General features: G+C 55.9%; 2 protein-coding genes across 21 annotated transcripts in view; both read left to right on the top strand.

Annotated features, from left to right (window-relative positions):
- ABLIM2 (actin binding LIM protein family member 2) overlaps positions 1–8,084 on the top strand; it is a 123,857-nt gene extending 115,773 nt beyond the window's left edge. For 10 of the 14 annotated variants that reach the window (XR_013993907.1, XR_013993908.1, XR_013993909.1 and 7 more), the window contains one exon: positions 6,326–8,084. Coding sequence is in view for 1 of the 14 variants with exons in the window: in XM_081058129.1 (XP_080914255.1) it covers positions 6,326–6,439 (114 nt within the window). In the remaining 13 variants the exon portion in view is untranslated. The remainder of the gene's footprint in view (positions 1–6,325) is intronic. The other 4 variants (XR_013993916.1, XR_013993917.1, XR_013993918.1 and 1 more) reach the window with 2 other exon arrangements.
- A 9,297-nt stretch (positions 8,085–17,381) lies between these two features.
- Positions 17,382–18,119, top strand: part of AFAP1 (actin filament associated protein 1) — a 124,689-nt gene continuing 123,951 nt past the window's right edge. For 2 of the 7 annotated variants that reach the window (XM_081058638.1, XM_081058634.1), the window contains exons 1-2: positions 17,384–17,547; positions 17,720–17,833. The gene's annotated coding sequence lies outside the window, so the exon portion shown is untranslated. Of the gene's footprint in view, positions 17,548–17,719; positions 17,844–18,119 lie in introns of those variants that run through there. The other 5 variants (XM_081058639.1, XM_081058635.1, XM_081058637.1 and 2 more) reach the window with 4 other exon arrangements.

Genomic DNA, 18,119 nt, shown 5'->3' with positions numbered 1-18,119 from the left:
GGGTGGAGGTGGGGGTGCTGCGGGATGGCCAAAATCACGTTTGCGAAGAACTTAATGTGAATGGGGGCGGCGTGGGCCCGGAGGAGAATGGGACCCGCCTTTGGGTGCCCCCCCATTCTGGGACTCAGTCGGATGGTGGAGACTTTATCGTGTTTGGCTTATTTCACGAGTACGTGTCCCTGTCGACGGCGCAGTGGCAGGCTGTTCCAGGCACCGCTGATGAGTGGCTGCAGAGGAGCCCGAGGAGGTCCTGGGCCCGTGCCCTGAGCGGCAGAGCTGGGGTGCGGCCTCGGCGTGCGGCGAAGCTCGGTGCTGCGCTGGCTTCCCGGATGAAGGGCACGCTGCCAAGTGAAGTTCTAACCCCGCTCCGACGCACACCTGCGGACAGTCCGTTCCTTAGGCAGCAACGTATTTGAGCCAGGGGTCCTCCGGAGGAACCACTAACAGGAGAGAGGTAGGTAAGCAGGTCGACACCCGGATAGACATAGAACTATACTGAGAAATGTATTTTGGGAAATGGCTCACGGAACTGTGGGACTCGCAAGTCTGGAATCTGTAGGACAGGCTGGCGGGCGGAAGCCCAGGCAGGAGCGACACTTACGGGCAGAATTTCTACTTCTCGGGAAGTCTCCGTGTTTGCTCTTAAGGCCTCCAGTGGATGGGACGGGGCCCTGCATTCTGGAGGCTCATCTTTTCTTCAAGTCAGCTGACTGCGGATGTAAGCCACGTCTACCGCACACCTTCCCAGCCACCCGTAGACGAGTGCGTGCCAGACAGCTGGGCGCCGTGGCCTGGCCAGGCTGACATGAAGTGTGACCATCACAGAGAGCAAAGGGTGCGGCTGAACAGGTGTGAAAGGAGCTTGTTGTCTGACCGAGGCCTGGAGGCAGTGTCCCCGGGGCCACTTGAGGGTCCCCTTTGATTCAACACCAGCCCTGTGTGCTGCTGGGCAGAAGCAGTGGAAATCATGCTTTCTGGAGCGGCCTCCTCGCGACCCCGAGGTCGCCTGCTCACCGGAGTTTGCTCAAGCAACAAGTCTGTGGAATGTGCCTGAAAAAGACGGACCCGCAGTTAAAGAAGAACCTCCTTTGTTCAAACTCATCCAACTGGTCTGATGAGAACCGGACAGACGGAGGGTGACGGTCTAGGCTGGTGGTGAGGGGGTGTCCGACCTGCGTCTGCACCAGCATCCAGGATTCCAGGGGCCTCCCAGGCCGAGGCCAGGACAAACATGGGCAGTCCTGGGGGCCAGGCCGCGTGGCAGGGGTGGAGGGTGGGGAAGTGGAGACTAGGGCAGGCAGGTGGGATCAGCCCTCAGCCCCGATGGAGGGGGGCGGAGGCTGGGAGGCAGCATGACCGGGAAAGGGAGAGCATAGATTTAGAGTCAGGGTGCCCCTAGATAACACAGGTTGTCCCTGGGGGAAGGTAAACACGCAGGCCCATGCCCACCCTCATGGAGCTGGGAGTCGGACGAGGTCAGCCCTGATTCGGCACTGAGGGCCATGGCGGGACGTGGCCCCAGGGCCTGCGTGGCTAGTGCAATCCAGGAGGGCCCCCAGAGGAGGGGACATCAGAGCTGGGACAGGAATGTGAGGAGTATGAGGAGGAGCCGCTATGTACAGTGGGAGAAAGCGCACTGCAGGCCTGGGTGCCCAAGAGTCTGGCATGTTCCAGAACGTGTAGAGGCCCCCGTGAAGCGGGGTCTGGCACAGCATTATACGTTCCCTTTGGTTATCAGCTAACATTCCTTTGATGAGCTCTTGCTGTGTTGTATGTTCAGGAAACCTTTGCCAAGCGATCCAGGTTACAAAGGTACGTCAGAGATTTGTTTCTGCAGGTCCCGGCATCTCTGCCAAGCCTTCCTGGGTCATCCCAGGTCCCACAACCTCTAAATGGACTCACCTGCTTTCTGACCTGCCTCCCCATCAGGTGTGAGATCTCTGTGGGGTGGGGGCGGCCTGGCCTGCTGCATGTCCCACAGGTGAGCCAAGGAGAGGGTTGGGAGCATGCGTGGAGCACAGCACTTCGCATTCCCTCTCTGCAGAAGTCCTTCAACCCACTCGCATGCCTCTGAGCACCCTATGCTGGTTCCTGGGCACAGGGTGGTGAGGCCCCCTTTCTGTCCTGTCCCCGTTATGGAGGGAGGCCCGGTACAGCTCACAGTTTCGCGGCTGCTGGAGCTGCTGTTAAATTTTCAGACATTTTGCACCCTGCTATTAAACCCAGCCATCCTGAAAAACCAATTATGTCAACTTAGGATGGAATCAATACTATCAAAAGCAAAGGAATAAATACTCAAAACTCCCCCCCCCCCACACACACACACACTCTCTACGTTTTAGCTCTGCCTATGCTCCCGGGGTTACGTGAACCTATTGTGTCTGTATGGTAAAATGTTCTATAACCGTGTGCCACTGGGCATCTCTGCCCATGTCTGCACTCAGTGATGTCACGTTGACAGCTTGAAACCGGCTGTGATGTGAGTCATTACACCATGGAGAGGAGGCTTGTGGGCGCGGGCCCTGGGCTGAGGGGGCCTCAAGAGAGGTTTCCCGGGGGAGCTGGGGTCCCACCCAAGCCTGAGTGAGCAGGAGCCCCTGGGTCGGTGAGGAGGGGCTGGCCCTCCAAGCAGAACGGTGATGGTACCATCACACTTATTCCCACTTCACAGACATCACAGCTGAGATCGCGGCCCTCAGCACAGTGGTGGAGCCAGGACTGGAGGCCCGGGGTGTCTGGTCCCGGCCCAGGTCTTTGCCCGACACTGCCCTGGAGGGTCACCTGTAGGCAGACCCCCAGCAACGCCTGTGAGTCCTGCCATGCTGCAGAAATGGCTTCCTCCCCAGGGGCGCTCCTCGGGGAGACCGGTGCACCCCAGGTGTGGGATGTCCTGGCATGAGGCCGAACCGCCCCTCTGGAAAGTCTCCTCGCCCTGGGCTCCCTTCCTGCTGGCTCAGGAAGGAGCTGGGCGGTGCCTGGCCTTGGCGGGTACCTAGAGGTGAGGGGGTAAGGCCGCCTTCCTCCTGGGGAGCCTTCAGGAGCCAGGGGCCAGGGACTTGGTCAGAAAGCTGGCTCTGGCCATGGAGTCAGCTGAACCCCCCCTCCCTGCTATGGCAAGCACGTGGGGGTGGCAAAAAGAGCCCTGGAGGGGGACGTGGGGGTGGCTCTGCCACGTGACCTTGAGCAAGTTTGTCTTCAGTGCCAATTCCCAGCGGCTGCAAGCAGGGGCCCTCAACCCCTTCTCACCTAGAAGGCAATGGGGACTCAGCCAGGTGAGGGGGGATTTGTAGGAGCACACAGAGTCAGACGTGAACAGATTCCCCCACCCCCGCCATTATTCCTCATTGACCCCCCCCCCCCCCCCGCCCAGCCCTGCACAGTCCTCAGGCAGCCAAGCTCTGTTCTCACTCTGGACCTGAGGAAGCAGGACTGGGGGCTGGAGGGGTCTCTGCTCACCCCCAGAACTTTCCCTTAGCCTGAGTATTTCCAAACCCAGCTGCCGTCAGCTGTTCTGGGAAGGAGGCTCCTTGGCCCTGGGCCCTGGGCTACTAAGCCTGCCTTGATAGGTTTCGGGGGGCCCTGCAGTTCTCAGATCTGACAAGCGCCCTGGGTAACTGTGACAGCCTGCAGGACTGGGGACTCAGCTGGGACCGCATGAGGCCTCCTGTCCCTCCCTCCTCCCGACCCTGTCCTGCCTTCCTAGCAACGGAGTGGGCTCCCAATGCAGCAGGAATGTGGGACCAGGTGGGGACAGGTGGGGGCAACACCCCTACCTGCGGGGTGAGGACCGTTGAGGGTTCCAGCGGCCTGGCCTCAGGCTCTCCCAGCCCATCCCTGAGTGGGGCTCTGAGGACCCCACAAGGGGCAGAAACAGAGAGAGCCAACCTCGAATCTCTTTGAAGGTCTGGTCGCGTCTCCTTCCCCAGGACAGGTCAGCCGCTCCTCCCACCTGGCTATTTTCAGACATCGCTGGCGGTGGCCTTACTCTTGTTCATATCTGATGCCACCCTCCCCTGCCCCCAGCCCACACCCCATGACCTGTGTCTCTGGCATGCGGCAGGCACCCAATATTTATAGAGTAACAGTAGAAACAATGTTCCTTTCCTTCTTTTTCCGCATCTTGATTGTCCCACAATAATTGGGAAGAGTGTGATCTGGACGAGTGCTGTGGTCTGAACCCATTCTGAACCTCTGTGGACTGGGAGTGATTCCTCAGCCACCAAGACTCCCCAGTTTAAACACCGTGCAAATGGTTTGTTTCTGGCAAGCTGCAGGATTCTCTTCCTGTTTGCAAATTCCAGATAGCAGCAGGCAGCTGATGGCCCCTTCCTGGCGGCGACTAGCTTGGTGGGGCGTGTGTGTCCCTGTGTGTATGTGTGTGTGGGAGGACTCCAGGCCCAGGTGTCATTAGGAGGGGCTCTGGTGACTCAGCAGAAGGCTGGAGGCGGGTGGGGGAGTGTCTCTTGGGTTCCCTCCTCCAGCAGGTGGGCCCCAAACCCAAAGCAGGTTTGGCGATGATTTGTGAAAGATGTGAGTTGGAATGATTGATGGTTATGCTTTTCGTAGTTGACCGAATGTCTCCACGTGCATTTTCTCTCTTCATCATCAGTATGAGTAGTTGTTTTAAAGTCAAGGAAACCACACTTTGTTTGGTACAAGAATTCTTCTAATTGTAAAATTCACGTAAAATTCATCTTTTTCACCATTTTAAAGTGTGCCACCCAGTGGCACTTAGTACATCCACAGGGCTGGGCAGGCACCAACTCTGTCTAGTTCCAGAACATTTCCATCACCCCCAGAAGAGACCCCACGTCCACGAAGCAGTTATTCCTCATTCCTCATCCTCCTCTAGCCCCCGGCAAGCACCAGTCTGGTTCTGGTCCCCCCATCCTGGATGTTGCGTGTGAATGGGATCACAACATGTGTCCGTTTGTGTCTGGTGACTTTCACGTGGCCTCGTGTTCCAGGTCTCATCCACGCTGTAGCGGGGGTGTCAGAACGTCACTGCCTTTTATGGCTGAATGCCATTCCAGTGTGCGTGCCACCACCTTTGGTGCAGCCGTTGTCCTCTGACCGGACGTCGGGTTGTTTCCACTTTCTGGCTTTGGTGGATAGCGCTGCTGTGATCATGGGTGTATAAGTCTCTGAGTCCCTGTTTTCCATTCTTTGGGGTCCGCCTGGGAGTGGGATTCCTAGAAAGGGGAAATTCTGTTAATATATGGAACAACTGCCAGACAGTTTTCCACACGGCTCCACAGAGCCACACTTCTAAGTAGGGACAGAAGGGGGATTTGAGCCAAATCCTCTGGGCCCAGAGCTGGACCCCTCCTGCCACAGACCGCCCCCGACTTCCTTTTCGTTCTTCCCTTGGGCCCCTCCCGGGCAGGGCGGGGACACACGCAGGCAGAAAGCCTCCCTCTCCCTGGGAGGCTTCATGGGAAGGGCGGCAGGCACCCACCTGAGCCCCGGATGCTGAGGAGTTTGTCAGAGCCTCCTGACAGAGAGACATGTGGGTAACGGGAGCAGAGACAGGCAAGGGGGAGGCCGGGCCCGGTGTGGGGGGGACGCTCTACAGAGGCTGCTCTGCTTGGCTCAGTGCCTGACACCCCCTGCCCTGTTCTGAGTGCCGACCTGCACTGACTCATCCATCCCTACAACTCCGGGGGGGGGGGGGGGGCACCACGGAGAGCCCGGTATTCAGGTAAGTAGACCGAGGCTCCAGGAGGTCAGCTGGCACCCCCAGCGTCCCAGAGGCTGGGGTGCTGGCCCTTCAGCACCACGCTGTACAGCCTCTCCGGGTGCCCCCAGGCGAGGAGCGGGGCTCAGACGAGAAGCTCCTTCCTGACCACACCGCCGGGGGAGGGGCTGAACTCAGGCTGGGCCTGCGTGGCTGCTTTGTTCACTTCCCACACCTCAGCTTCCTCGTCTGTGAAATGGGGCGTACTAAACTCGCCTCCTGCTCTCAGACAGCACCTTGAAAACGAAATGAAATAATGTGACCATATAAGCAAATCTTCCGAAACCTCAGATGTTTCCAGGCAGGTGCGAGTCCTGGTCCCAGGAGTGTGCATGACGTTGGTCTGCAATGGGAGATGAGTGTGTGTCACCGAGGTTCCCTCAGCGAGTCTCTCTCCTCTGGGCTTGGTTCCTTCAGCTGCAAAGCGGGAAGGATGGGGATACAGCGGGAATCTGGGGAGCCGGGGCCCCCGGGCACACGGAGGGTGGCACCCCATCCTCGCCTGCTGCCAGTCCTGCGTCCCGTGGCCCAGTGGTGCATTGCCCAGTTGCTAACTGCTCCTGTCTGGGTTTTCCTTTTTATTTGAAGAGACACTTGTCTCCGGAGGAGTTCCAGGAGGTGTTTGCGATGAGTATGGAGGAGTTTGACCGCCTGGCCCTCTGGAAGAGGAATGACCTCAAGAAGAAAGCCCTGTTGTTTTGATGGCCGCCAGGACGCCTGACCCCGTGTGCCACCGGCCAAGCCCCGGACCCCAGTGGGAACCACACAGACCCCTCCTATTGCACTGGCTCTGGCTTCTCTGTGTCTACTGGGTGGGCGCCTGGGGAGGGCTGGGCTGGGGACCGGGCCGGAGCAGGTCCCACAGCAGTTGCAGCCGGGGGCGCTCCTGCCCAGAGGTCAGGGCCCAGGTGCCTCGCTCTGGAGCCCTCCTCCCCCGCTGTGCTTGGCATTAGGGAGACGTTGCAAGGTGGCCGTCCGCAGAAAGGGGGGGACATGTAGACAACCACAGCCCACCTTCCCAGCCTCCCCCGCACCGGGCCCTTAGGGCACAGAGGTGACTGGGACTGAGTTTTGCGGAAACTTGTCAATGACAGGCGCTGACACAATCATTGGTGGGTGGGCACGGGGCTCCTGTGCCCTCCGGCCCCCACCCACCCGCTCAGCCCAGGAGGCACAGCCTTGCGCACAGACGGCGTCTGGCTCACGGGCCTGCAGGCCAGGGTGCCCAGGGCTGGGCCAGCCTTGGGGTGCACGATTTTCGCAGCTGTTTGTGACAAGTCTCTCTTTAGGGACAGACGTCAACCTGATCGGGTACCTTCCTCCAGGACCCTCCGTGCACTGCGTTTTTCTTCCAAATCATCCCCTAGATGCCTAAATGATATCTTTAAAGTAACATAAAAGGTTTTATTTTATTAAAAAGTATAGCCTACTGAAACATAAGATGACATATATAAAGAATTTAATTTTCTGGTCCCACTGAGGGGAGCGCTTCCAGCCTTATTCTCCACTGTTCGGATCTGTGTGGTTTCGGTTCTCGGTGTGTTTCTAATACGTGGGACCCCTTGTCTGTTTTCTTTTTGCTTTTTTCCTCCCGTACCTGTCACACAGGTACCCTTAAAGGCAGACCCCCTTCCCAGTGAATGCTGTGTGTAAATACTTGTGAGGTATGGCCACCACTGTTATTTCCTTGCTGTTACTTTCCAAGTCTTAGAGAGGAAAACAAACCTCTTCTGACGGCCAAAGCCCCGAAATAAAGAATTTCCTTGTGCCCAGCCTGATACCCAATGTGGCTTTTGGTGACGTAACCAGTGGTGTCCTAACCTTCCCACAGTAGAACACAAACACTCGGGAGTGTGGGCCTGAGACAGACACCCCCTGACACTTGGGGAGAGAAGGACGGGAGGCGCTGCCTGCTCTGCCCATCCCCAACTGGAAGGTGCCGTGTCTGCCATTAGGCGTGGGCTAAGGTGCGGTACCTATCACAGAGCGTTTGTAAAGTGCGTCGAGAGGCGTCGGAAACCCTAGGAGGTGTCACCCACGTCTGTTTCCGAGTCTTCTGTGCAGCTGTGTCTTTGTGTGTGTGTCCTAGATGTCCACATCCGTGAGTCTGCGTCACTCAGCTTCCTTCCAGCCCCGTAACACGCCACCCCCCTGTCCTGCACCCGGCTTCTCACCAGCCCGGCTTGGCCAGGGAAGGGGAAATGTCAGCACCTAATATGCTTCCTTCCATCTAGCAGTTTGAGCCTGGCAACTGGAAACCCCCACTTTTCTTATCAGTACAATGTCATGTCGGAGCCAGGGAAGCCTGGAAAAATAAAGGACAATGTATTATAAGTTGTAACAGTGCAAAGCTGCTTCTTAGAAACGCGTGTCATTTCTAATGCCATGGGTCCCCTTCTCCTGACAGTGTGCGGGGAGAGCAGGGACGATGCCCTGAGGGGCAGGACCCCAGGTTGGCACTGGGAACGCCAGGGCCTTTGGACCTCTGCTCGCCCAGTTGCCATCTCAGCCAGGCTCTGGGTGCTGATGGCGGAGAGATGCTTGAGCCCATGTTGGCCCCAGTCAGGCCACGGAGACCGACCAGCCAGTGATGACAAGACTGACCGCTGCCCATGGAGGGGCCCCGAAGGAAGCGCCTAGTACACCCCAGAGCTCAGGGGAGGCTTGCAGACAACGTGCTGTCCAAACTAAGTCTTGACAGATGAGGAGGTCTTCCCGGAGGCCACTGAAGGGAAGGGCGTTCCAGGCCCAGGGAACAGGAAGGAGCAGACGCACTGAGGCTGGAGACAGCCCCACAGTTTCTGGAAACTTTGGCAGCTATTATGGCTGGAACACATGGCCAAGGAAGAAGAGAATTAGGCAGGACTCCCACGTGGGCAGGCCCAGAAGGGAGCCCACCCACAGTCAGCTGATCATGTCTGGGGTGTAAGGTTTCATAATCTCTGTTTCTGTCCGCTCGGGCTGCTATAACAAAATATTATAGACTGGGGTCTTAAACAACAAATAATTCGCCTAGTTCTGGAGGCTGGACGTCCAAGATGAAGGTGTTTCTAGGGTCAGGTTCTGGTGAGGACTCCCTTCCTGGCTTGCAGGCGGCCACCTTCTCACCGTGCCCTCATGGTACAGAGAGAGCATGTCTCTTCTTACCGATCATCTTCTTATAAGCACACTAATCCCATCGTGAGGACCCCACCCTCATGTCTTAATCACCTCCCAAGGGCTTCACCTCCAAATCCATCACACTGGGCATTAGGGCTTCAACATAGGAATTTGGGGGGACACGGACATTCCATCACAGCGCTCTCTAATCATTGCAGTGACACTAAGGACTCTCATAAATGTTGGGTTTTTCCCAAAAGCTTGTTCGCATGGATACAATCTGTCCCATTTTAGTAAACAGCACGACTGTATTCCCAGCTACATAAGTCAGCAATCAGCCCATTTTTCTCAGTCCCCAAGGACAGCTCAGCAGAAATCCTGGTTCTAGCCCCTAAGCGTCTCTCTGCATCTCCCCATCTCAGCAGACACCGTTGTGGAATTACCCAGACAGGAAACTGTTCTGAGAGTGGGAAGTGGCCCTGTTACCCATGACCCTGGGACACAGGTATACACCTGGCCTGACACAGGCAGACCTGGGCATGTGGTCGCCCTGACCCCACTCCAGGCCACCCTCACCTGACACCCAGATGGACACAACAGCTTCCCAACCTGCCTCTGTTCCCACTCTCAGCTCCACAGCAGTCATTTGCCACCTGACAGCGAGAGGAGCGCTTTGAAAACATCGATAGGATCATGCCATGCTTTCAATGGTCAAATTCTATGGCCTCCACTCGCCCCCCCACCCCACATGGGTCCTGGTCTGTCCCACACATCATGGCCATGCTGCCTTTCTTTGAGCTCCTTAGGTAGCAAACCTGGAGCCTTCGTTCGTGGTCTCCCTCCCAGGGGCCTTCATTTCTTTTCAGGGCAAGGCCCTTCTCTCCCTCTGGGTTCGTCTCAGAAGTTCCACCTCAGAAGGCCCAGCTGCTGACTCCAGGAAATTCCCACCGGTGCCCAGAATTCATCACCCCTGCCCGAGAGCCAACGCATTCTTCATCTGTTCATTGATTCTTTCCCTCCACCAAACCGTACATGCAAGAGGCTGACAGTTTTATAACAGTGCTCTCTGACCTGGGAATGCCACTGGACTCTTTGGGAATGGTACTGGAGCCCACATGGAGACTGTGCTTGCCCCAAAGCTTCTCAAGGCATTGGCGCTTCTAGAACAGCACAGCCTGAGAACTTCCTGTGATGATAGAAATGTCCTGTACCCACACTGTCCAATACAGTAGCCCTTAGCACTAGAAATCTGGCTGTGTGACTAGGGAACAAAGTTGTACATTTTAATTAGCTTAAGGTTGCGTTTAAGTAGCCTGTGTGGCTAGCAGCTGCAGATTACACAGTGTGGCTCTAGACTGGAAACTTCTACTGCCCCGATCTGAGACCCCGACTCCCACAGGAGGCCCTGGGGTCTGTCCTTCTGTCCAGCCATGAGGGTTCATTTGGTGCCTTGGTGTGTAAGGGCAATTTAGGGCGCCCTTCCTGAGCACCGCTCTGTGCCCGGCACTGCCCTGATAGCTGGGGGTGTGCACGGTACCGTCCCGCCCCCACAGGTCATGTCTGCCCCTCGAGCCGCCGTTGTCCCAGTTCTAAGGACCTGCCCACAGCCAAGTCTGGCTCAGTTCTGCACACCAACCTTAGTGTCTGCCAACGGCACCAACCTGCCTGGCTCGTCCCCAGCCTGGGTCTGTGTCAGGAACCCCAGGACGGATGGGCAAGGAGATGTCAGAGCCTGCAGGCCTCCATTCTGGACCTTCTCCCCGGGGCAGCAGTGCATTCTAAGCTACGTAAATCTTAACCCAAAGCTTCCGAATTCTCTGCAGCAGAGGGAGAGGGCCTGGCAAATCACAACAGTACGTCCTAGGGGTTGGCTCAGAAGTGACAGGCAGGCGCATTGGCCAGAACTAGTCATATGACCCTACCCAACTGCAAAGGGATCTGGGAAACGCAGGCACCCATGTGACCGAGAAGGGGGGAGGCCAGCGCCATGGGTAAGCGGTCAGTTCTGCAGCTGAGACTCACCACGGGACTTCTCGTCACCACTCAGCCCCCAGTGCCTTCGTTGCTTCTCTCCAGGGATCGTCTGGAGGCCCCCAGCTGCCCTGGCTGCCATCCTCTGCAGGTGAGCCCCCTCCCCCAGCACGGAGATGGGACCCAGGACATCCCTGAGCCACCTACACAGTGGACTCCTGGGGACCCCATGCAACACCTCTGCCCCCCAGAGATGCTTCGTTGTGTTGGCAATCTCCACCCAACAGAACTTGCTTGGGAGCTGGACTTTGAGACACACAGGGGTCGATAGGGAAGTGGGCAAAAGCAGGGGGCACCCAGCCAGTGCCGTGAGCTACCAGAGGCCACAGGGTAAAGACGGAGGCGGCGAGGTAATGAGAGCACGTCTGACGAATGAAACAGGAAAGGAGCCCAGTGCCTCCCTGGTGACCGCCAGGCTATGGCTGAACGAGAATTCATGAATGATAGAGGCTTCCTTTTTCCCACAACCCCGGGAGATTAACTGATTCATTCAGCAAACAATTACTGAGTGCCTACTATGTGCCAGGCACTATTTTGGGATCTCAGGACACAGCAGTGAACAATAGAGAGAAAAATCTGGAATTTATCTTCTTTTGGGTGTGGGAAGAGCAGCCAGACAATACCGGTGTCAGGAGAGGATAAATGCTCAGGGGAAAATATTAATTAAATAGGATAAGGGGAGAGAGTGACAAGAGAGGGTGCTATTTTATACAGGGTGGTCAGTGAGGTGACAACTGAGTTGATCCTAGATGGGGGGATGTCCCTTTTTCCATGGTAACATGGAGGAAAAGAAGCTTGGGAGGCTGCTCAGTTTGTGGCGGAAATATGCCCAGCATCGAACAACTCATTTTGACCCCCAATGGTTTTAATCAAATAACAAATATTCATCAAACGCATCCTATGGAGCCAGATGCCTTGTGGGAGATACGTATGAATCCAACATGCCCTGCTCTGGAGGAGCTCTCTGTGACACGGCAGGCAGCCCACGACGATGAGGGCTGTTAAGTATAATCATATAGCTGGGTGGTTCAAGCAGCAGTGACATGATGGAAGGAGCAAGGACGCCATCCTGGGGGCCGAGGCAGCTTCACCAGGGAGGTGACATTTGAGCTGGGTCTTGAAGAATGAGCAGGAGTTTGCCAGGTGGAGGCTTGAGCATGAAAGGAACTTACATCTACTCCTAGGTGCCTACTGTGTGATATGCTCTCTCGTTTAATTCTCAGGAAAATCCATGGTACGGATTAAACGAGTACTTACTGTTAAGATGCCTGAGGCTCGAAAAGTTCAGACACTTCTCAAGGTCATACAAGTGTTAGACCTGGGTTTCCAGAGATGACTGTTTTTATTCAAATGTATGCTTTCCCCAAGATACATAGTAAGCTCATAGCCCAGTGTTTGCAAAGGCACCGAGCTAGGCAGTGGTTCTTTAGCTATTTGTGTGCGTGGAGGAGACTGAAGAAAGTGCATGTACTGTGTTTCCCCGAAAATAAGACCTAGCGGGACAATCAGCTCTAATGCATCTTTTGGAGCAAAAATTGCTATAACACCAGGTCTTATTTTACTATAATAAGGTCTTATTTTCAGGGAAACATGGTAAGTGCTGGAAGGTTTGGGAGGAGATGGATTGACCGTTTTAAACATTGTAAGAATTATTATCTCATTGTCTTTTTGTTTTTTAAAGTTTATTGGGGTAGGGATCAAATATGCGGTGATGGAAACGTGATTTTTTTTTTTTACAATTTTTTGCCCCCTTCTTCTGCCTTCCCCCTTCCACACCCCTGGTTCAAGCCGTTGTTTCTCAGTCTAGTTGTGTAGGACACAGCTCCCTGGCCCGTGCTTGTGTTATGAGCCTTGCACTCCTGCTGGCTGAGGCAGTCAGTAGCTGCTCATCTCATTGTCTTTTGACTTCCATTTTTCTCTGGTCAGAATTCATCTGTAATTCTTATTGTTATTCACCAAAATACGATGTCTGTTTTCCATGGCTGCTTTTAAGATTTTTAAACAAATCATTGTTTTTCAGCAGTTGTGGTACCAGTAAGCAGCCTCTGAGATGCCCCCCAGGGATCCCTGCTTCCTGGTACCCCCATGCTGGGGTGGGCCCCTTCCCTTGAGAATGGGTTGGACTTAATGACTCACTTCTAATAAAAGGCTGGAAAAGTGATGGACTGTCACTTCTGTTACTGGGTTACAAAAAGTTGTGGCTTCCCTCTCAGGTGCTCTGTCACTCCCTTGCTCTGAGGACAGCCAGCTGCCATGTTGTCAGTTGCCCTAGATGGGGTTCACAGAGGAAGCAACTGAGGGGGCCAACAGCCAGTGAGGAGCTGTCGTCTTTGAACAGACACACGAGTGAGTTTGGAAACCTTGTCCCCATTGAGTCTTCCCATCAGTCCGCAGGCCCAGCCAACAGCTTGATTGCAATTTGGGGAGAGACCTTGAGTCACGGGCACCCAATTAAGCTGAGCTGGATTGCTGACCCACGAAAACTGTGCGATAATAAATGTAAGCTGTTTTAAGCTGCTAGGTTTGGAGGTAATTCATTACTTGGCAATAGATAATGGGTGCAACAGCCCTGTGGGTTTTCATTGCATGGGTGCTGATATCACACCCTAAACTGGGCCCCGATTCCCCACAGGTGCCCAGAGGCTCATTTAGGTCCCAGAATCTAGGAAGCCTGCATCTAAAGCATCACGGAAATGCAGCTTACCCTGGCATATAAACAGCTTGTAATGAATTGTTTTTCCCCAAGAGACATGTTCCTGGAAGAGTCTGAAAGAGGTCTCGAGTCACTAAGCCACCAATTTCCCTTTCACTGGATCAGATGAGATCAGCAGTTTCCACAAAGAGTGTTGGTCCAACTCTTAGATTAATAAACCCTGATTTACTTTCTCATCGAATAAACCCTCTACATCAGAAGGGCAAAGTGTTGGCCTTCTGTTGGGCAAAGTGTTGGCCTTGTGGCAACACAACTCTTTGTGTTGGCAAAGAGCGACTGGACTTACTTTTGAGGTTCTAAGAGGTCCCCAAATTTGGGTTTCATAAAGGAAAAAATGTTCTACTAATCAGAGTTGTGAAACTGTGCCTGGGCTTGTTCACTAGAGGTGAGTTTCTTTTTCGTGGATGTAAGCCCAAATAGGATGACTGAGAAGGAAGTAACAGGCTGAGTTTATTAATTTGCAAATACTTATTAATACCGGTATGCTTCAGTTAGTTAGGAATTCTGTCAGTAATAGAGAAATTGACTACTAGTGCCTTAATCAAATAAAGGATTTGCTTTTTTCCTACCTAATAGAGAATCTGGAGGTAGTTAATTGCTGCTCTTGATTCGATGGCTCGGGGTGCCCGAGGAAGAATCTCCGACTCTGATTTTGCTCATGGTGTGAGGTGGCTGCTACAGCTCCGGATTTCACATGTGTGTTCCAGATAGTCATCCCTGCTGCCGAGAAAAAAAACTGAGAAAAGTCAGCATCAGCTGTGTCTATTTCCTTTCCCAGAGAGCACGATCGTCTCTGGAAAGCACTGGTGTGCTGCTCAATCTTCAATTACTGGTATTCTGGGGAACGAGAGGAAGGAAGGAAGTCCTGATCTGTAGCAGTCTCCAATTTGGGTGGCACAAACTCCCCTGCCACATCTGACTCCAAGCATGACGTTGCCAGCTGCATATGTGGGAAGGGACGCCAGGAGCACGCCATTGTAACACATCAGAATTCATCCTTCACACAGTGATAGCACATGTAAAATCCTTGAAAGCATCGATAATTGTAAACTGTAGTAAAATAATTAGGAAGTAATGAATTGGGGGTATTATCTTTGTTTTTAACATACTCTTAATTGTAAGTTTATAGAAGTTAATTGTCAAGTAATGACAGTGTTTACCAACTGACTTGCAAAGTTCCTGAACGATGAGCGCTCAGCTCTCTTGGTCTGGTAGAAATTGCCTCCGGGACACCACTGCCAGGAACCGGTCAGCCAACTTCCGCCATGTCTCACTGGCGGGTCAATGTCACATGGCCACGTCAGGCTATAAGGGAAGCTGGGAAGCTAAGACACCACTCTTGTCTCTATAAGGCAACATGGCCGGGACGAAGGGGGCTGACAAGGACAGTAGCACCAGCCAACCAGTTGACTGGTTGGTGCACCTTGGACCGATTGCCCTAGAAGAAAACCGTGCTCAGCATTTGGAGCACAGCGACGAGCAAGACGGGCTTCATTTCTGCTCCCGTGGGGCTTCCATGCCCCAGAGATTCTAAACAGGTGTGACTGGGACGACTGTCGGAAAGAAGTCCCAGGTGCTAAGAATGTGTAAAACGGGGCGGGGACGTAGGTTATTGTACTCGCTCTTTATTGTTTCATAGAAAAGAACCACGAATGCAGCAGCTGAAAACATGCATTTCTTAACTCAGTCTCTGACTCAGAGTTTGGCACCTTTTATGATAGCTCAGGGCACAGCAGGCTTCACTTAACGTTTCGGCAGCCTGCGTCCTCACCTGGAGCTTTGCTTAGGGATGAAACCACTTCTAATCTCTTTCAGGTTGGTGCCAGAATTCATTTTGTGGGCCTGTGTGCCGAGAGGCCTCGCTTTTTCTGGCTGTGGGCTGGAGGCTGTCCTCACGTCCTGCAGACCATCTGCCAGGTGGGCTTCTCTGATGGCCCCTCACAGCACGGCAGGAGACTTCTTCAAAGCCTGTAAGTAGCATCTCTCTCTAGTCTGTTAAGACAAATTCTCATGTAATATAACCTGACTACGGGAGTGACATTCCATCACTTCTGCTACATCATGTTGGCTCGAAGCTGTCACAGGTTCTACCTGCCCTCATGCCAGGGGAATCACACAAGGGTGTGACTCATCGGGGTCACCTTAGGATGTGTCTGCCATGGTTATATTTCGGTGCTCGGTGGCTACAAAGCCTTCCCGGGTGCCCGGGAATTGTTTTGGTTTCGGGGCGGCACTGACATTTAGGGTGAGACTTGAAGGGTCAGTAGGAGTTGCCAGGTACTGGGAGCAAAGTGTGTGAGGCAGAGGGCAGCGCATGCAAAGGTCTGAAGCCTGGAATGACTGCTTCACTCCCTGAGATTCTGTTTTCCTAACCTCTGAGTATATCCCCAAACCACACTGGTATCCTGGCTGGAGAGGGCTATGGAAGTGTCTTATGTTCATGCAGGAATTTGTTTGGCAAATCGAAGTGGAAGCCAGGCCTGCAGTGCTGTGTGAGTGTGTGTGTGTGTGTGTGTGTGTGTGTGAGCCGGGAGATGGGGTTGGGTCCGCTCTAGTCCCTGTTGGGTCCCTACCCTTTCATCCATCCACCGCCAGCGTTTCCTGACTACCTGCAGGGCACTTGGCCCTGTTCTGCACACAGAAATGAATCAGAGTCAACCCCCGCCTGGTCCCAGAGAGGTCACACTTCAGTGGGGGTTGGGAGGACCGCTCCCACAGAAAGCTCCAGCTGGTGCGGTAACTGAGATGGCAAAGAGTGCGTGGGCCTGCAGAGGACGGCTGGAGGGAAAGAGGATGATTTCAGACCTTAGCGTGAGCAGCTGTGTGGATGGAGAGGCCATTTACTGAGAAAGAGAAGACTGAGGAGGAGCAGGTGGGGGCTTTGAATGAAGCACTTTGTTTTGGCCCTGAGACGTTTGAGATGCCTCCTGGGCGTCCAGCCGGGGACCCCGGAGAGTTTGGGACTGGGGACAGGGATCTGGCGGTCACCACAGCATGTGGTGCTTAAAGCCTGGCAGAGCATGAGATTTCCCGGCGAGAGGGTCTGTGGTGAACGGAAGGGCATCTGGCCCCAGCCATGGGCCCCGCTAACATTTCAACCTGTTAGGTCGGGCAGAGAAGTGGGATCCTGGAGACTCCCCGGGAGCAGCTGGTGGAGAAAACCCGGCGTGGGGTCACATGATGCTGAAAGTCCAATGTGAGGCGGACAGAGGTTTTAAAGATGATGGACGGTGCTCGGATACATGGGGGTGAAAGGTGGAGGCAGGAGGGCCTTTCGGGGGGGGGGGGGGGAAGAGCAGAACCACAAAAGCTTTGAGGCCGAAGGGGGACAGCTTGGCTCCTGGCTCCTTCTCCAAGCGTTCAAGTCTAGGCCCCGCTTGAAGAAGCTCCTCCTGGGAGGGCGCGCTGGCCTCTGCCTCACTTCTAAGGGGCACCCAGGGGCCGTGCAAGCGTGGGGGGGATAACAGATGAACGAAGGGATGGCGCTTCTTGGGCCTCAGTTTCCCTCTCTGTGCAGCAGGCCAACCCTCCAAATTCGAGTCGTGGGTTTGGGACGAGCGCGGCGCGCGGAGCGGACTCCTAGTGGACGTCGCGCGCGGCCTGGGCCTCGGGGCTTCGGGCGCAGACGGCCGCCCCTCCGCCCCCTCCCCGGCCGCAGCCCCGCCCGGCAGCCCCGCCCCACCTCCCTTTGTTTCCCCCAGCCCCGCCCCTCCGCGCAGCGCCCTCCCCATTGGTCGGGGGGCGGGCCCCGCAGCGCCGGGCGCCGAGGGGGCGGGGCGCAGGGCCGCGGGCGGGGCAGACGCGCCTGCGCGGTGCCGAGCCGAGTCCGGCCGCAGCCTCGCGCCGGAGCTGCTCCCTGGGCGCGAGCGGAGCCGGAGCCGGGCCCGCCCCGGGGCTCCATTGTTGAGGCGGCCTCGGCGCTGCGGCTGCGGCTCTGCCCTCTCGGCGGCGGGGGCGGCGGCCTGAGGTGAGCGGCGGTCCGGGCGGGCAGGGGCTCGGGCGCTGGGCGCGGGTCCCGGGGCCGGCCGGGGGCGGCACGGCTGCGCGGGGCAGCGCGGGTCGCGGCTCAGGTGGCGGCCGCCGCCCGGAGCGACGGCGGGCGGGGAGACCGACTGACCGCGCGCCCGGTATTGTTTCAGTCCCAGGGGTCTCCACGCCTGCCGCGACCCTGCGTGGACGCACCCCGACCGCGGGGCAGTCTCGGTGCCCGCGCCCCCACGGAGTGACTGGTGTCCTGGGCTGTGTCACCGAAGGTAGCCGCGGGTGGGTCCCGCGCGTGGGGACTCCTGGGCGTCCTGCGGGTGGAGGCCGCCCCTGCCACCCCCGCGCTGTGACATTGACGGTGACTGCGTGGGCCGCGGTCGTGGGTCCTGGCCGCCCTCACGGGGGGGGGGTGGCCGCCTTCCCGATGCCTGGGCCCCTGGGCATTTGTGTCACGGAGGGCGCTCTGCGTGGGCCCGCGCGTGGGGCCCTGGGCACCCTGCGAGCTGGGGGCCCTGGCCGGGTCTGCCGTGCACACGGCCTGTGGGGCGGAGAGCC

This window comes from Rhinolophus hipposideros, assembly GCF_964194185.1.
Source record: "Rhinolophus hipposideros genome assembly, chromosome: 1".
NCBI classification, from domain to species: Eukaryota; Metazoa; Chordata; class Mammalia; order Chiroptera; family Rhinolophidae; genus Rhinolophus; species Rhinolophus hipposideros.
Note: the sequence above shows the minus strand (reverse complement) of the source record. Positions and strands in the feature narration are given on the sequence as shown.